This window comes from Pituophis catenifer, unplaced genomic scaffold, assembly GCF_029215685.1.
Source record: "Pituophis catenifer annectens isolate HBS135680 unplaced genomic scaffold, rPitCat1.0.hap2 SCAF_2, whole genome shotgun sequence".
Lineage (NCBI taxonomy): Eukaryota > Metazoa > Chordata > Lepidosauria > Squamata > Colubridae > Pituophis > Pituophis catenifer.
Genome location: NW_027256882.1, coordinates 125,919,936 through 125,938,654, shown reverse-complemented (window position 1 = coordinate 125,938,654; position 18,719 = coordinate 125,919,936). Strand labels below are relative to the sequence as shown.

General features: G+C 39.1%; 1 protein-coding gene across 3 annotated transcripts; it reads right to left on the bottom strand.

Moving 5' to 3' along the window:
- Window positions 1–5,107: 5,107 nt before the first annotated feature.
- On the bottom strand, window positions 5,108–15,727 carry LOC139310362 (Golgi apparatus membrane protein TVP23 homolog B-like). Of its 3 annotated transcripts, none has more exons than XM_070934519.1 (7): window positions 15,691–15,727; window positions 13,467–13,549; window positions 12,742–12,886; window positions 11,212–11,301; window positions 9,136–9,267; window positions 8,915–9,043; window positions 5,108–8,126 (listed from the first exon to the last, which is right to left on the bottom strand). In XM_070934519.1, exons 1-7 carry the CDS (start codon window positions 15,700–15,702, stop codon window positions 8,094–8,096), a joined length of 624 nt encoding a protein of 207 aa, XP_070790620.1. In that variant the 5' UTR covers window positions 15,703–15,727; the 3' UTR covers window positions 5,108–8,093. The 3 variants fall into 3 exon arrangements, with proteins under 3 accessions (XP_070790620.1, XP_070790621.1, XP_070790622.1); XM_070934520.1 differs by lacking the exon at window positions 15,691–15,727 and adding an exon at window positions 15,592–15,627; XM_070934521.1 differs by lacking the exon at window positions 15,691–15,727 and adding an exon at window positions 15,298–15,324.
- Between the last annotated feature and the right edge of the window lie 2,992 nt (window positions 15,728–18,719).

Here is an 18,719-nt window from a genome sequence, read left to right as displayed (position 1 = left end):
TCTCACTAATTCAAAGATAGCATTTGAATGTGGCCACCTAGCTGTGCTCTTAATTTGTTTGATCCCAAGAGAAAATAAACAGGAGTAAAGAGATAACAGGAATAATAATAATAATAATAATAATAATAATAATAATAATAATAATAATGATGATGATGAAGATAATGATAATAATAATTTTATTTCTATATCGCCCTTCTCCTGAAGGACTCAGGGCGGTGTACAGCCTATTTAAAAACACAAGACAAAACATCGATTAAAAATTTAAAATAATTAAATAAATTTGGCTCAATTTAAAACCCCACAAATTTAAAATACCCCAATTTAAAATTATTATGTTGATAGCCCAGCCTGGCGGAACAACAAGGTCTTCAGTGCACAGCGAAACACCCGGAGGTCGGAGATCTTACGTATTTCCGGGGGCAGTTCATTCCACAGGGCTGGGGCTCCCACAGAGAAGGCCCTCCCCCTGGGTGTCGCCAGCCGACATAACTTGGCTGATGGCACCCTGAGGAGACCCTCTCTGTGGGAGCGAACTGGCCGGTGGGAGGCTATTGGTGGCAGAAGTCGGTCTCGAAGGTACCCGGGTCCTGTGCCATGGAGCGCTTTAAAGGTGGTGACCAACACCTTGAATCGCACCCAGAAGACCACTGGGAGTCAGTGCAGCTCGCGCAGGAGGGGTGTCATGCAGGCATGAGTTGCGCCCATAACCACCTGCGCGGCTGCATTCTGGACCAGTTGGGGCCTCCGAGTGCTCTTCAAGGGGAGCCCCATGTAGAGAGCATTACAATAGTCCAGCCGGGAGGTGACAAGGGCGTGAGTGACCGTGCGCAAGGCGTCGGTCAAGAAAGGGCTGCAACTGGCGAATCAGGCAAACCTGATAAAAGGCCCCCCTGGCCACGGCCGTCATATGCTCTTCTAAAGACAGCCGTGCATCCAGGACGACACCCAGATTGCAAGCCCTCTCTGTGGGGGGCAAAGATTCACCCCCAATAGTCAGCCAGCTGACTATATCGGGACGCCGGTAGCCACAGCCACTCAGTCTTGGACAGGTTGAGTCTGAGCCTGTTCCTCCCCATCCAGACCCGCACGGCCTCCAGGCAGCAAGACATCACATCAAGGGCATCGTTGGGGTGGTCTGGGGTGGAGATGTACAGCTGAGTATCATCAGCGTACAGATGACACTTCACCCCAAAACCACGGATGATCTCACCCAGCGGCTTCACATAAATGTTGAACAGAAGGGGCGAGAGGACCCTTCTGGAAGTTTAGAAGAAGGAAGTTTAATTTTATGCTTTTTATATTGAACATCCAACCTTGCTTATTTTGTGGGGGTTTTTTTACTTCTTAAAACTGCCAGAAGTCATTCTATTTGGGCATGCTGATTCTTGTACTCTAGTAGATTGGACAGCATCCAATGGGATTAATTGATGTAGCTTATTCCATGCTTCATTCTTCCTCAATGTTGCTGCTTCTGATGCCCACATGCCTTTGAAAGCATTGCTTCTGTTTCTATTATACCAAAAGTTCATCCAAAATCCTTTTTAATGTTTACATTCCATCAGCTATCAAATTGGGTGGCAAATAAAGGCCACTGCATTCTCACATCATAATGGGATATGTTGCTTCCCAATTGGCAAGAAAAGCAAGATTAGAAAAAGGCTATAATTAGCTGATGTTATTATTACGTGGGTGGGTTTTGTTTTTTGTTCTGAGGGGGAAAAAAAGTACTCCTGAGGAATTAAGTAAACACCACCACAACAAAAGAAAGAGAACCAAAGCCCCTCCCAACATGCATTCACAAGATTATACTATCATACTATTTACCGTATACTTGCAAATGAATCCACCCATGGATAAACAACCCAATTTTGAGAGAATATTCTGGCACCTAAAATTCTCAGCTAATCTACAATTATCTCCAAGGTATTAAGAGCATCCAAAATCCATAGGCATATGGGGGTTTACACGTTAGGGCTCTGCAAAACAGCTGCTGGTACTCTTTTTCACATAACATAATTTATGGTCATGTTACACATTTTTGGCACACAAATTCCCCAATATTTAATCTATTCTTAAATTTAGCAGCTTCAGCCTCATCATGGAAAACATTTGCCAATCTGATATCAATTTTACCAGAAGTGCTATCAACTTAAATTTATATACACCAATTCTTAAATGGAATATAAACATATTATTTATGCAGTAGTTTACAGCTGCTTAAACACCTCAGGGTTTCAGGGTCACCTTGCCAATTTGCAGTTCCATCTCAAGAACTAGGCTCACTTAAATGAATTTAATTTGCCAATTCATTTTCAAGCACCAGCTTCTCTGCCTGAGGTCAATCCAGAATTCTACATCTTCAGCAGCCAATGATAGTAGGGATTGCTTTTTTTATTTTGTAGAGGGGGAACTGTTGGCATTTCATTGAAGGCCTCCAGGGCTGGCTATCCTTCCCCGCTACAAAGGTATAAGAAAAAGTAGGTGGTTGGAAATAAACTTTTTGTTCTTCTCAGCCACCCATTTTTCAAAATCTAGGTTACAGCAAGACACAAGATGCAAAAATTCTAGAATATCCCCCCTCCCCCCAATACTAGACAGAATAGAGAAGGGATATCAAACTTGAGGCCGTGGGCCGGATTCAGCCAGCAGGGTGCTTAGATCTGGCCTGCAGGGCCGCCCTGGAAACAGCAAAGGACCGGCTTGTGGTGCCTATGCCAGCGAAAACGGAGCTTGGAGCTGCCAGAGGGCTGCAGAATGTTGAGCTGGCCATGCCTTCTCCAGCCACGCTCATTCGGCCCCCGAGGTCAAACACAACCCTGATGCAGCCCTCAATGAAATAGTTTGACACCCCTGGAATAGAGGGTGTAATAGCTCAGTAGTTAAATACACTGAGTTTGTTAGCTGGCAAGCTGTCAGCCTGGGTTCAAGACCAGAGCGCCACAAAATGGGGGTGAGCCTGTTACTTGCCTCAGCTCCTGCCCACCTAGCAGTTTGAAAGCATGCAAATGCGAGTAGATAAATAGGTACCAAAATAGGTACCACTTAGGTGGCAAGGTAACAGCATTCTGTGCGCCTTAGTATATAGTCATGCTGGCCACATAACCACAGAAGTGGTGAAGTGGCTCCCTTGTTTAAGAAACAGAGATGAGCATCGTCCCCTAGAGTTGGACAGGGGAAACCTTTACCTTTACTAGATAGTATATCACAAACTGAAGAAACCAGAAAACTATACCTTCTTTTAACAGAGAATTCTCAGCACAAACTTTTATTTCTTGAGAAATTAGGGAAAAGTCAAATCAATGGCCAAATTTGAACATTGTGAGTCGAACAAATAGATATATTCTGAGAACAGACTATAATAGGAATACTCTGGCAAACAGATGCCCTCTAGAAACTTCGAAATAGAGTTTCTACAATGCCTTACCATTTGCCATAGTGGCTGGGATTATTTAGGGAAAATTCCTTTATGTTAGAGAAAAATAAGCTGGAGGTTTTTACGGATCTAGTTCAGGAACTGCAGTTGTACAGACATACAGAAAGCATTTTTAAATGTTCATTTGTAGATAGCTAGCAGTAGGCATGAGCTTAAATGGACTCCAGAGGATGGTAGAGGACAGGAAGGCCTGGAGGAACGTTGTCCATGGGGTTGCAATGGGTTGGACAAGACTTCGCAACTAACAACAATCTCACCTGTATGCATACAGAATTTTTTTCTGGAAGTGAATAAAACAGCTACAAACTTTATTTCCTAAATGATTTAAAATTTGAAATATTTGCACACATACTGAAAAGAACCTGAATTCTCAGAGAGGAGATCCCAGTATCACTGACATTAATTTCCTAACCCTATTTTATAAAAAGAGATTTACCGTATGGCACGACTTGCATTTTGGACATACGTGCTTCTGTTTCAGGTCTTTCCATCTGAAAAGATTGTCCCAGAACAGAAACAAGACAGCGTGTGGGGATTTTGACAGAAGAATAAGGCTGTCTGGATGCTTCATCAAATAACTGCACTGAGGGAAGCATATATTGCATATTAAGATGTCCATCTAGAAACAACCAGAATGAAAAATGCTACCCATAATTAGTGGGAAATGTAGTGAACCATCAGGGAAGGCAATAGTTTGTGTACAGGAAACACAAATGCATACTAATCTTGAAAAATTTCCAAAAGTAAGAATTATAGCAAAGCAACAATTATAGCTGAAAAGAAGCACAGCTTTGCCTTCTAATTTACAAGTAAGAAAGGCAATTTAAACAAAACTGCTCATTTTGCAATGCCTTTATATACTTTCCAGGTGCAATTATCTTTGGAATACTATGAACTTCAACTTAAAAGACTTGAACATTGGGCGCTATCTAACAAAATGAAATTCAACAGTGAAAAAAGCAAGGTTCTACATTTAGGGAAGAAAAACAAAATGCACAGGTAGAGTTTATGTGGTAATTAATAAGTGGAACAACTTGCCTGCAGAAGTTGTGAATGCTCCAATACTGGAAATTTTTAAGATGTTGGATAACCATTTGTTTGAAGTGGTGTAGGTTTCCTGCCTGGGCAGGGGGTTGGACTAGAAGACCTCCAAGGTCCCTTCCAAATATTCTATTCTATTCTATTCTATTCTATTCTATTCTATTCTATTCTATTCTATTCTATTCTATTCTATTCTATTCTATTCTATTCTATTCTATTCTATTCTATTCGCCAAGCCCCAGACTCTCTGATAAAAGGATTATTGCAGAAAATGACTGTGGGTCTGGAACAGTTTACTTAAGAGGAAAGGAAGGTGACAATGTTCAAGGGTTTTACATAGAAAAAAAAAAGGTAAGGCAGGAGGTAATAAGAAAAAATTCAACTCAAACTTGACTTGGTGACTTCATGGATACAATACGTCCACATAGTTGTCCTTGCAACAAATGGAAGCAGAAATTCAAAATACTGTTTGTTGTTATTGTTGATATCCTAATGTAGCCCACATCTCTATTATTCCCTAGGGGTCTCCCTTGTAAGTAAAAATCAGATCTCATTTGGCTTATTTTTTGGAGATCAACCAGATTAGCTGTGAAGAAGACATAATTACAGTGTAAATTTAGACATGCAGACTTTCAGGTTTTTTTCCTTTAATATAAAAATTGATTCATTCCATAAATCTAAAATGTGGAAGAATCGTAACAGAAAAAAGCATTCTACAAACATCTATGCAATATATTAGCATATAATACAGCTGGAAAGTTAATTAACTTTAAAAAGCAACTGGATAGATTTATACAGAATAAGGTTATCAATGGCTGATAAGATATGCATTTATTATGTTAAACAAAGGCAGTCTGCTCTCTAAACCCAGGTTTGGCTGAAATCTCACCATCATTTGATGGATATTTGCTTGGCATCTGATGGGCAAGTTCGGAATATAGGATGATAGTTTATTTGTTTATTAAATTTATATACACCCATCTCGCTAGTTCAGCATGGTCTTTCACGTCTTACAACTATTGGGGAATTTGCCAGTAATTGTGTGCTATGTGAAAACTGTTGCTGGGAAAGGTCCAGCAATGAAAAGTTCTTTGATTTTATTAGATGACTTTGTATAAAAGAAATTATGTTAAACTTTAGAAATGCAAAGACCAGAAAGATTGATAAGCGAAAAGATATGATAGGAAATATAAGCAGCAAAAAAAAATAAAAAATAAAAAAAATGCAAAACTGGGAGATTCTCAAGAATAGCAGCTTGTGTACGTTGTTAAGATTCACACCCATGTAGGCACAACACCAATTTATTCTCTCAGTTAAATGGGTGAAAGGTTTTCCTAGAAAATATTACATTTGCAGTGGTATGAATATTGTTTTTATATTCAATCTGTTGTGACTCTTTTCAGGTAATAATAAAATTATTAGAATAGTTATTGAAAAATGAATTTGCAATCTTGCAATCATTTACACTAGAGTTCACTGTTTGGGTAACCGAGGCTACTGAATACATCACTGAGGAATGCCAGCAACCAAAATGCTCAACTAGATGGCTGCAGTGTCCAGCTAAGGAGATAAAGCTCAAGTTGATTCACAAAATTATTAATAATGCACTTAAAAAAAAACTTGTGCATCTCTGAAACTACTGCAGCCACTTTCCCAGAGAATGCAGTTGTGAAAAATGGAAATGGGCAGAGCTCAAAAAGGCAAGGGAAACAAAGACAAAGAGGGAGGACTATATGAGAGTAGATTCAAGACATAAGCTTATTAATCAACATGAAACTCACTACAGTGTATCACCCAAGACACATGATATTGGCACACTAAATCAAACCCATTCAGAATCTCTCAGCTTTAAAAAAATATATTTCTTTGGAAAACAGGTTAATTTGAAAGGTCCACAAACACGCACAATGCAAAACAGAGATTTTAAATATATTATTTCTGTATTCCAAGAACCTTCACTTTTCATATCTGAATATGAACATTAATTATCAGCATTCATATAGAAACTTGCCAATCGCTTTTCCTTTTAAAAATGAACAATAAACCACCATTAGGCTTATATTGTTTGCTTATAATCAATACTTTTTTCCTAAGCTTAATTTATAAACTTCTGAACAGTAACTGTAACACAGCTTTTAACTCCTGTTTAAGCATCTTGAGAAATATACAAATTGATCATGTTTGAAATGAAGAATTGGATGTCCACCCAGTAAACAGCAGTAACTCAATAAACTTTAATTCCAATTTTGAAAAGCAATCCAACTACCTGTAGCACACCGTGACAAGCTAGGCCCTGTGCATAGGGCTCACTCAAAGCAGTGAGTTTGCAGAAATCTACCACATTCTTAGTAGAGCCTAAATTCACTGAAGCTTTGCTTACATTTGCAAAGAAATACTTGCAGATAGGCTAAATCAGTGGTCCACAACTTTTGCAGCTCGGCAGCCCGGCTGGGGGAAGAAGGGGAGAGGGGAACTGGCCCACACAAGTTGTAGGTCAATGCACATGTGCCTGCAGCTTGACTTGTGCATGTTGAGCTGCACACACATGTGCACGTGTGCCAGCCCACCGCTCACACGGCCTGGTTCCAAATAAGTCACGGCCCAGTAGTGGGCCACGACCTGGGGATTGGGTACTCCTGACCTAAATCATTCCAGTGGATTACCTGGGCTGATTTTTCTAGTAACATGAGCCGCCTAAATAGCTCAATCTCTTATTTCACCAGTTCTGAAGTTGCTTGTTCGAGTTCATTATGAATTGGCACTAGCAATTTCAGAACAGTTCTTCTATAATATCAGTAACTTGTTAAGTGGCACAAAGGGGCACACTCAAATCCTTCCTTTCTCTATAGGATGCTATGAATTGAGATCTACATCCTTGTAGCCTACTATAGTTGTAGCCTGAAAATTCTCTTTTACTCAGATAGTAAGCTGAAGGGAACTTGCCCTTGCTTCTCAGGAAATCTCAATATTCAAGAAGGTTCAGATCAAAACCAAACAAAACAGGAAAGTTATTTTTTGCAGATCAACAGGCATCAGTGTTTTTCTATTCTGATTGTGAAATTGGAACCCTTAGTTCTTCCTCTCAATTCCTGATCTTTAGCTGAAATTATCTAATTGTTCAAATTATCCAATTGAGATCTAAAATACTTGCTTAAAAATACCTGATCTCGCAATAATATAGACATTAAGTCATCTAGTTACATTCCATAGTTCTCACATGAGGAAAGGTTGCTCAAGCCCTTATCATGAGACTTCTTGAACAAGCTGGATTTGAAACAGCAAAAATATTTGACTGCGAAGTTCTTGGGGACAATTCTGGCTATTTCAGGAATGCAACGTTATAAATAGTCACAGATGTCATCACTATTTTTTTTAACCTACTTCTAAGTGGAGAATTAATTAATTAAAGAGTCCAGCAGTCAGTTGAGTCAAGAAGAGTTCTGTAAAATCTAAGTTGTAAGAAATGGTAACAATTAACACTTCTATGAGATATTTAATTACAAAAATCCATACACAGATTATAAATTTCCTGTACAGAGCCCAAGAAATAGGGGTGTCTTTCCCCCTCCATTCTCCATAAGGACTGAAAATGGCAGGTAATGTTTCTTCATGAACTTCAAGATACTGCTTGGTCGTCCTTGGGCGTAGCCTGTAAAAGAAAAGTAAATAGCATTAGATTAGGACTCTATTGACTATACTTAAACTCTTTGAAAAATCGTGTTGTAGGCTGCACTTGCCCTAATTCTGGAAAAAAATATTCTCTGTACCACTTTCTGTGGGCAGACACAATGACTGGAGCTTTGCCTAGAAAAGGCTATCATCAAAGCACCTGTAGAGTTTTTTCAAGGAAAGAATACTGCCTAAACAGAAGATGGTTATTAAAATCACGAGGATCGTCTAAGCCAGGGGTCCCCAACCCCTTGGCCGCAATCCACTACCAGACCATGGTCCGTTTAGAATTGGGCTGCAGAAGCGGCGGCAAGCACGCATGCAACTCCATTTGCGTGTGCAGCAAGCTTGCACGCTGCTTGCGCAAATGGAGCTGCGCAATCCCCTGCCGCTCACACCGAACCATCCCCTCTTCCCCCTCCGCTGCTCCACCAAGCCAGAAAAGTTAGAGACCGATGGTCTAAGCTTCAGACCCTCAAAGTCAGATTTCTCAAAGATAAGTCATATGTATTCAAATTAACAGGAGACAGCATTCTGAAAGCTTATGTGACATATTTCCTCAACAGGCCAAGGCAGAGCTATAATACATACAACCGAAACAAGCACCCATCTCAGCTGTAACAGAACCTGTACAGGCCAGTGTTGGATCCTGAATTCTTACAAAAGAATTTTGCCTACAAAAAGTAGCAAAATCAGGAAATGCAAAGTTTGGGAGAGGCAATGCTGGGAGAGGAGAACAATAGTTGCATAAATAAAATTCCGACATACCTGCCGCAGGAACTGCCTTCCCAAGTAGAAAGTTGCTGCGCTGGTCAGATTCTTCCTGCTACCCACTTTGCACCGAATATAGCCGTAAAGATTAGCTCCTTGCAATGCTACACCCATAATTACTACTGCCTATAAAAGGAGAGGAAGATATGTGAGAGAAGCAAGGCCTCACTGTGCCCCAAGAATGAGCTTAGCAGGAAACAACTGAATATTTTACTCACCAGCCACTTAACTTTGAAAGAAAACAGGGCACTGAAGGCAAAAATCACCCAGAGTAAAGGACATGTGATTAATCCTAGCCAGAAGATTCTGGACTCTGCTTCCGAAATAGCTTTCCTCCCCTGAGCAGATGCCTAAAAATGAACAGTAGTAGTATTTTACTTACACTGTATTTTATTTTTTTAATTAACATAAAGCAACATTACAAAAAGATTACTTTAGTTAAATACTGAAAAATCTCAGTGATGATAATACAGCTTCTGAAGCAGCAGAATCTAATTACAGTATTCTTTAAAGAAATCATGCAATAGAAGGCTTTATATCTTTGGAATTGTATATTTCTTCAGAGTGGAAAAAGAATGAAGTACCCTTTCATCAAAAAGGGGTATCCAGGGAGACAGCCCTTCCTTGACCAACCCAGCACCATATTACAAAGCTTCAGCTATCCCTGTCACCTTGTGTTCTGCAGGCCCTGCCATGCCCAGCTGGCCTTCACTGTCTTACTCCCACTGCCAACAAGACATGTCTGGCATGGCTCTATGTGAGGCAGCCTCTGGCTTCAGCAGGCCTTTCTCCCAATGCTGCTCATGATTTGAAGAATGGCCTTGGGAAAAGGCCTCTCACAATCAGCAGCTGCCTCACACAGGGCAGACCTCATCAGCAGTGGAAGATGGTGAAGGTGAATGTGGCAGAGGAATCTGGCCACAGTTTAGCGCTTGAGATGGCTTTGGACTGAAGTAGAGGCCCACACTCACCAGTGGTGCTGGCTGGCTGTCACTTCCGAAGGCCCCAAGCCACTACTTCAATCCCAGCATTGCTGCTTCTGCCAATAAGTTTCGTTGTGCAGGAGCCAAAAGGGCAGAGATTCCCCTGCAGTCATAAATGCAGGTAGGGTATTGCCAAGTAACTGAATTCTGATCATGTAACCATAACTTCAGGAACTGGGCCTAAGTACCAGTCATTCTCAAATACTTTGGTCACCTAATGAGAAGGAAGGACTCACTGGAGAAGAGCCTAATGTTGGGAAAGATTGAGGGCAAAAGAAGAAAGGGATTATAGAGAACGAAGTGGCTGGATGGAGTCACTGAAGCAGTAGGCGTGAGCTTAAATGGACTCCAGAGGATGGTAGAGGACAGGAAAACCTGGAGGAACATTGTCCATGGAGTCGCGATGGATCGGACACAACTTTGCAACTAACAACAACAAACCAGTCGTTCAGCATCGCTGTAACTTCAGTCGCTGAAACAAATGGTTGTAAAGTGAGAACTACCTGTAAAGAACAGTAAATATCATTGCTTAAACAAGTCTTCACGTGATGAAGACCAAAGGGGATCAAATATTTGAAAACTAACTGTAGTCTGTGTCAGCATGTCAGGAAACAGACAATGCAAGAACTACAGTGACTCATCTTTATTGCTGTAGGATGTAGTAACAGAATCCTGGAAAGCCTGACAGTTTCTCTCTCTCTGTTATAGTCAAAGTGAGTTTCTTCCTCACTCCCTTCTATATTTCCTAGCTAAGATGATGTTTTTGTAATGACTGTTGCATATTCTTCTTCAAGTTTATCTTCATATTCCTGTTCAAGCCTGTAAGATATATAAACTGAGAACCTACCCTCAAACTCACATTAAAGGGAACATTTCATTTGTATTGGCCTGATGTATCTAAATATTTTCATGACTTAAGTTTGAAAAAAAGATTCTCAGTGTGCCTAAAAACTGCTGCTTGTGTTTTCGTTCTTTAAAGTAACTAACAGTTACTGTACAGGAACTCTAAAATATATTGCTTGTATGATTACACAATTTGATCTTAGCTCATTCAATCGTAATTCTTTAAAATAAGTTCAATAGTTTCATATCATTTATCTCACTGCAAATGAACATATTCTGTACATCTTTGTAGCCTAGCCTCCAAATCAGAGGGTAAAGCAGATTTCAAATGCACACAACTACTAACCCCAATAATTGTGCTGTGATTTGTGTGTAGTGACCTTGTATCCAATTCTGTAATTAAAAGTGCTTTAAGCTGTAGAGTACGCCATTCACAGTCATTCCCTCAGCAACAGGGGAGATATTTACCTTCCTGGCTTCAAAAACCCAGTGACTTTTGCCATCATCATCAACCTGATTCCACCATCGGAGGCCAACCATCAACCTTCCTGTGACATTCTGGAGAGAGTTAAATACAGCATGGAAGTGCTTTCTGCAACAGCAATCATACATTTTGCTAAATAAGCTTCCCCAAATGCCTCCACTGTTTTATTCACAGAACTCTAATGAAACAAGAATCTCATTCCTGTTGTGCTGTTCAACATTATGACCACGGGCACCTATTAGAGTCACAGTACTAAGTGAGCTATCAATTGCTCAACTTGCACTAGTATGCCCCTGGGCAATATTCTCGGCAATCCTATTAAGTTTACTGCAAATAGTTGCTTGGCAAGCAAAGTTATAATTTCACTAGTGACATGGAGACATGTTGTTACAAAGCCTCTTAGACCACTATCATGAATATAGGTTATACGCCTTCTGGTTATTTCAAATGCCACAAGAATAGTTTGCCATATGTCTTCCTGCCCAATAACTCTGGAATGTTTATAACAAGTGCCTGCTTGAAAGATATAAAGCAATTACATGATAGAAGTGCTTTTTCAAACATTCAAACATATTTGTAATATTATCAGGCATAAAAGTGCAATAACACATATTTAACAATCTCACTTTGACATGCTCTCTAAAATACGTTATAACAATGAAGCATGACCAAGGAATAGAACTGGCGTCTACTTTGTACAAGGGAAAGAGGCTGTTTTGTTCAGTATCTGTAATAATGATGAGTCCTAAGCAAGCAAATGGACAAATAACACTATTTTTCAATTGGAACATATACTGTACCCTCTTAAGCCCTTGTTATCATATAATCATGCTGTGTTAATTTCACTCTGAATTTAATATATAAATGTGCACAACTTCCTCCTACAATGAAAAGTTCTTTCTTTTTCTTCTTTTTATGTTTTTGGCTCCATTCTGAATTCCACGAATGCAAAAGAAACAAGCATGTTTTCCATAGGATTTCCATCCTCCCAGGTCAAAAACTCTGTAGTAACTTATTATGCTTCTATAAAGGTTAGGAGAATAAATTTAAAAAGTGCTGTCTCCCTTGGTGGCAGAAACATCCCATAAACAGAACTCTTGATAAAGTAATGTTCCAATGAAAACATTAATTAAAATCCACAAAAAGTAGTTATAAAGTATCATAGAGAGCAAGCCTTCTGCATGTATATAGGATGGTAAAATGTCTACAAATAGAATAAAGGATAGAAATAGTCACCTGGTTATATTTGAATGCAAATGCAACTTCCTTATATGTCAAGATGGAAATCACATTCTACACGTTCTGATATAATTTTAGTAAAACAGCTCAAAGCACCAAAGAGCACCTTCCCCCCCCAGCTCATTACTTTGATCTCTGTACTTGACAAACAGAAAGAAAAGCAAGCTAAATGAAATCACAATTAGTATTTGAAATTTGATTAACAGTACTGTTCCCTACACTACCAATTTCTCTGACAACTTTTTCGAATATCAACATCTTACAAAATGATTTACCTTCACTGCCCAAAAGTCACACGACAGCAGTAAGATGATTGTCACCATACACGCAATATAGCTGTTGCTTAACAATTCACAAAGTAAGTAGACAATTATTGCACTGACCCGGAAGAACAAGTGGAAAAAAGAAGCTATAGGGTGTCTGTAAAAGACAAAGGAAGAAAATAATTTGGTTATCAAATTTCAGTGTTTAATCTGGCCAAATCAAGGTTTAGAATTTATGCTATTATTCCAATTTCATAAATGCAGCAATGTTCTTATTAGCATTACTATATTATTATGATTGGTCACACAGTCAGCCAAGTGTTTAGACTGGATTTGGAATTTTTGTCCATCTATTGAGTTCTTCCCAAGGACCTGAGTTAGGTAGATGTTGTTTAATAGTATTAAAAGTATTAAATATGAACAAACAAATTCTTTAACTTGAAACACCATACACCACAACATCATTTCCTTGCAAATGTCTGATGAAGGTAAAAAGATAAGTAAATATTGCAGTTCTTTCTATGTAAGTCTCCTAGATACGACAACGAAAGCAGAATCTGCCGATATTAATGAAAATATTTTCAACCTATACACCTACACAGGATTTCACCTGTGTTTACTAAACCAAACTATATTTGCAGCTTCTTAGAAGAGTTAGGCCATGCCAGAACTTTTTTTCCCCTACCATCACCCCAAAAGCCTGTTAAGACATAGCAGCCTCTTTCTTCCAGACTTACTTTATTTTTGATTTCTTGGACTTTCTGGACATTTCATCTTCTCCATCAAAAAGTGAAACATCTTCTGTCTCATCATTACTATCCTAAAGAGAAACAGATTTTAAAAATGGGATTCTTTTTTTAAAAAAAATCTATGCCATTATGCAACAATTCAACAAAAAACTCCAACCTATGCTATTGTGATAAAACTATGGGTGCCTGGAAGTGAGAGTAAGGGGGGGGCAGATGATAAAACAAGCATTGTGACACAAGCTCCATAGCGGAACACCACTATGATTCTCACAGGGAAATGCCAGATTCTGTGGTACTTCCAGATGAAACTTACAAAATTACTGAGACATGAGGAACCAGTATTTTGGTATAGTGATATATAATTTCACTTGGCAAAACTCTGATTAAAATAATAGCAACAGAATCTAAGTTTTTTTATTTTAAAACTCTATAGCAAAACATGGATCTATTTCCTGTTTAGTTAATTAATGTCATAAAAAGGAATGCAATTGATTAAACAAAAATGTTTTCTTTTATTAAGAGTTGTTATTCTACATTAAACTAGAAAATATTTCATAGGCCCTTCAACAACAAGTTTGCTACAGCAAGTTTTCAGGAATGCACACATTCTTGAAAATGATACCATGTAATGTTAAAAAGGAGATGGCTAACTAACTACACTGGAAACCATGTTTAATTATTTGCTACTTGAAGCCAATAGCAACTTTCTACAGGACCTTTGATAAAACATGTATACTAACTAGTCATCCTCAGGGACAATATTTTTAGGGAAAAAAAATAAAATCTGGACATTGGATTTGTTATCCAATTCTTAGCCTTCAATCAATCAACATAATTATTTCAGTCAAAGAAAGTTTAAAGAAGTAGGGATCAAACAATAGCACTATAAAGAAAACATCAATTTTAATGATTTTCTATGAATGCGTGTATAGCATTTTAGCATACCATTATTAATAAGCTAAAACATTTAAAACCTGAGCTAAGAATAACCTAAAATAAAAGGTAAATCATGGCATTGTTTAATGCTAAAACTATATCCCTGACGAAAACCAAATAATAGGAATCTGAAAACATTATCTGATACCATTGTTCATTATTGTTGAGAATTATTGTTCATAATTCAGAATCATTGAGAATTATTGTTCATAATTCTCTGATGTTAGTAAAAGTTTACATTTAGAGCCGTCAGGTAACAACAATAGGATACTTGTATCCCTTCAAGTATTTGAGAATCTCTAGCCTCAGTTAGCACCCCAATTAACTTTCTTTCATTTCAACCTACCCTGCAGGGTAGTTGCTGCAGGGAAAATTAGAAGGGAGTTCCAAGTTCATTGCTTTGAGTTTTTTGAGTGAAGGGAAGATTAAAGCTCAAATATTAAGTCCATTTCCTCACTAATGAATTATAAACCTACAGGGCCATCCACCCAATTTTGAAGAAATATAAACCCATACTCATTACTGATCTTTCAAACTGTGGGATGACTCTAAAAGACATTATAAATCATAAGTGGGAAATATACATAGTCACATAACTACTAAATAAAACTACTTTAAACTTAATGGCATGTATTCCAATTCACAGGCATGTAATACTACAGCCAACCTGCTGTTCGTGCGATTTCTTAAGGCCACCTTATTATATTTAAGTTAAAAATGACCAGTGGGTACCAGCAATCGTTAAGAGTTAGCTATATGCTGCCGCCTTGCCGACCTCGGATTTTTGCACCCTGCAAATCCTAGTCTTCTTCATAATTTGCTAGAGTTCATCAGAGGATTTTATTTCGACAATTATACACAGTTTCATTCCAATTATACCCACATTTTGATCCCCTGGGAGCCTTAGAAATGCAACTCCCTCACCCCAAATTAAAAGCAATATACAAAAGCATTTAATAGTTGGGGACAGGGAGAAAGAAATGCTTTGCGGGCAGTAAGCCCGGACATCACAGGAGAAGGAAGGAGGATGAGGGGCAAAAGCCAAGCTGGTCTTCCCCTCTTCCAACAAAGCAGCTACAACTTGGGCAGCTTGGGATGGGCTTCATCGCGATGGACTCATTTCCCGCAGCCACGACCTTGGCTTGGAAGTCCTCTACCAGGTCCTCTTCCAGCTCACCTCCCTCTCCAATATTAAAAAGTCCCTTCAGTCCCGATGTGAGTTACCCACTCAACGTCCCTGGCCCGCGCTAGGAAATAATAGCCCCTGAGCTCCCACCTGCCGCAACATCGCTTCCGCCTTCTGCCACGTCACAACCAACTCCCCCAAGCAAAGCCGTCTACGTCATCAACATGCGACGGACGCTAGGCTATGCGGTAACGCCTCCAAGTCCAATAGAAAGCCGTCAAGCGTTAACTGATAGATGTAGAACGCTGGTCTCCGTTTGCGATTAGATTATCTCTATTCCGAGTACGAGAGGCTTCTCTAAGCAATGTTTCTCAGCCTTATCGGTTTTAAGATGCTGGGACTTTTAACTGTTTCTCAGCCTTATCGGTTTTAAGATGCTGGGACTTTTAACTGTTTCTCAGCCTTATCGGTTTTAAGATGCTGGGACTTTTAACTGTTTCTCAGCCTTATCGGTTTTAAGATGCTGGGACTTTTAACTGTCGCAGCACCATGCAGGTCGTTGCTAAGGTTGATAAACACTGCTCCAGATTGACTCTCTAGGCAGGGGTCCCCAAACTTGGCAGCTTTAAGACTTGTGGACTTCAACTACCAGAATTGCTGGGTGGAGAATTCTGGGAGTTGAAGTCCACAAGTCTTAAAGCTACCAAGTTTGAAGACCTCTGCTCTAGATGGGGAAATGTAACGTGGCTCTCAAAATGAAACATGTTGCAATTAATTATTATATTCTTTAAGCTCTTAAGCTTTAAGAATGGGGCTGGCGGCGCAGTGATTAGCTTTAATATAGATTATGTTAGTTTAGCGCTATGCAGCTTTACCCACCTCAGAAGGATGGAAAGCTGAGTCAACCTTCAGCCTGGTGAGATTTGAACTGCCGAATTGCAGGCAGCCAGCAGAAATAGCCAGTACTGCACTCTAACCACTGCACCACCACGGCTCCTAATATCTCCCGAACAATTAGTTCATAAGAGATGAATAATCTGTAAAGCAAAAGGACAAAGGTCTATGAAGATTCTCAGTCATTCAGGTCATGATTGTCCCAAAGGTGCTTTTTCAAGTTTCTTGTAACTACTAGTGGGGTCTCTTTAGAGTTTCATATATAGCATTGATCTTCAGAAGATTGTTCACCTTGGCCTTTTAATAATTTGTGTTCAGGATGAGTGTGCATCTTCCTTTATCAGCTGGCAGGATGGTGATGATTGCGTGTCTTCCTAGAGATGTCACTGCTCTCCTTTCTTGAATTGTGAGGTTGGAAGGGGGTGTTTTTGTCTTGACAAAGGGACAGATGTTCTCAAAAGCAGTTTTTCTTTTAAGATTTTCCAGGGTGGATGTCTGTCTATCTCCCATCCACCCCACCACCCCATTAAGGCTAGGCCAGGAGTTTGGCTTCTATGTATCCGAAGGAACCAGCGATTGTGCAGATGGAAGAGCAGCATGAAATTTTACTTACTTACCAAGGCTTTGCATCATTCCATAATTAGGCCTGTATCTGTATCAGTCTGGCAGCTGAGCCCATTTATTTCTGGATTCATCCTAACATTGCACTTTTTTGAGGAACATGTGCCTTTGAGTCAGTCTTCACTCCTGACAACTGCCTGGATAAGTCCCTGCAATTTTCCTGGAAACGGGTTGCTCTTTAAATATTGCAATAAAGGTTGTTTCCATTACACTCTGAAGCTCTGTACAATCTCCGGGCTGGTCATTTCCTGATTGGCAGCAACTTTTTCTTCTTAAACTAACCTCCCTCCCTTCCCTGCGGATGCATAGGATTTGTAGTAGCATGCCAAGACTCAATTTCATCAGTATTTTAAATACAACCAAATATACAGATTTAGGAACTTTGCAGTTCTCCTCTTTTTTTTTTCTTTTCTTTTCTTTTCTTTTTTTTTTTTGCTGCAAAGCACCAATGAAAGCACTGAACATGATTTAACAATATGGGAGGAGGGCTCTGATGAAATCAACTTGGCTATATTTAGAGTGCTAGATGGCCCCTATAATCTTCAAGGACATTGGCAGATATAACAACCTATTTTTGTCTTTTTCTGTAATAATCTTGTTCCATATTTTAGCGCCTAACCATTTATCTTCTGTGTAAAAAAGCTGAGAAATGGATGACTCTTTCTGTGAAAGATCTGAGTTATGATGCAAAATAAAAACCATTGTTTTGTCATAATAATACAATAGTGAATGCTAAGTATTTGAACTTATATTTTTCTAACAATCTGTGTTCTAAGGAAGTATGTAGAAGAGTAGAAGACCTATCAGCTACAGCCTATTGGCAAAATAAAAGTTGTTTTTTTACAGGACATCCCACTATGATGCCTATGAATGATACTTTTGTGCATACTATCTACCGCAGGGGTGTCAAACTCACATTGTCATGGCGGTGTCACATGATGTAGCGGGACTTTTTCCCCCTTCGTTAAAGCAGGCGTGGATGTGGCCAGTGTATGACGCATCTGGCCCATAGGCCGGGAGTTTGACAGCCCTGATCTACTGCGTACACATGAAACATGAGAAAATAAATTTGCCTTTAAATATTTACTATTAATAATTATATGGTTCAAAAAATAATGTAACTCTTCCCTGCTATATATTTTTTTGTCCATGGCTGCTCTTAAATAGTTCGCTTCATTCTTCCAAAACATGATCTTAACACTCTTAAGCAAAAGGGATAAATATTGGAAAAAACAGGAAGATTAAAATATATTATGATGATTTTGATTATGTATAAGATGCATAAGATGTGACCTGGTCAACATTCTGTTCATAAAATATGTACGATGAAAAGAATTTTTTTTTAATAAAACTTGTCTTTAAAAAAAGCATTCTTAAGCATAATTTGCAAGCAAAATCCCTGAATTTGAATTGTTATTTGAAGTTTTGAGGAATGTAGCCAAATTAAACTACATGCAAGGAACAGAACCATAGGCTATAGAGATAGCTGACCTGATGCAGTTAAGATGGGATTCAATCTTTCCTGCCAAGAGCCCCACCCAATTTTTGAATGTGTACCTAATTTTTGATTGCATGCGTGCCTCAAAGGGGCAAAGTTTTGACAAATGCAGCAAGAGCCTGCAGATGCTCCTGTTTTTTTCATAATAGCTTCCCCCTCCCCTCAG

What these genes read in the sequence shown, in the direction of transcription:
- LOC139310362 (XM_070934519.1), bottom strand. An exon ending in GGGTTTTTGAAGCCAGGAAG is followed by an intron (nt 9,268 to 11,211) that starts GTAAATATCTCC and finishes GTTCATTTTTAG; the next exon opens with GCATCTGCTCAGGGGAGGAA. An exon ending in CTTTCAAAGTTAAGTGGCTG is followed by an intron (nt 9,044 to 9,135) that starts GTGAGTAAAATA and finishes CTCCTTTTATAG; the next exon opens with GCAGTAGTAATTATGGGTGT.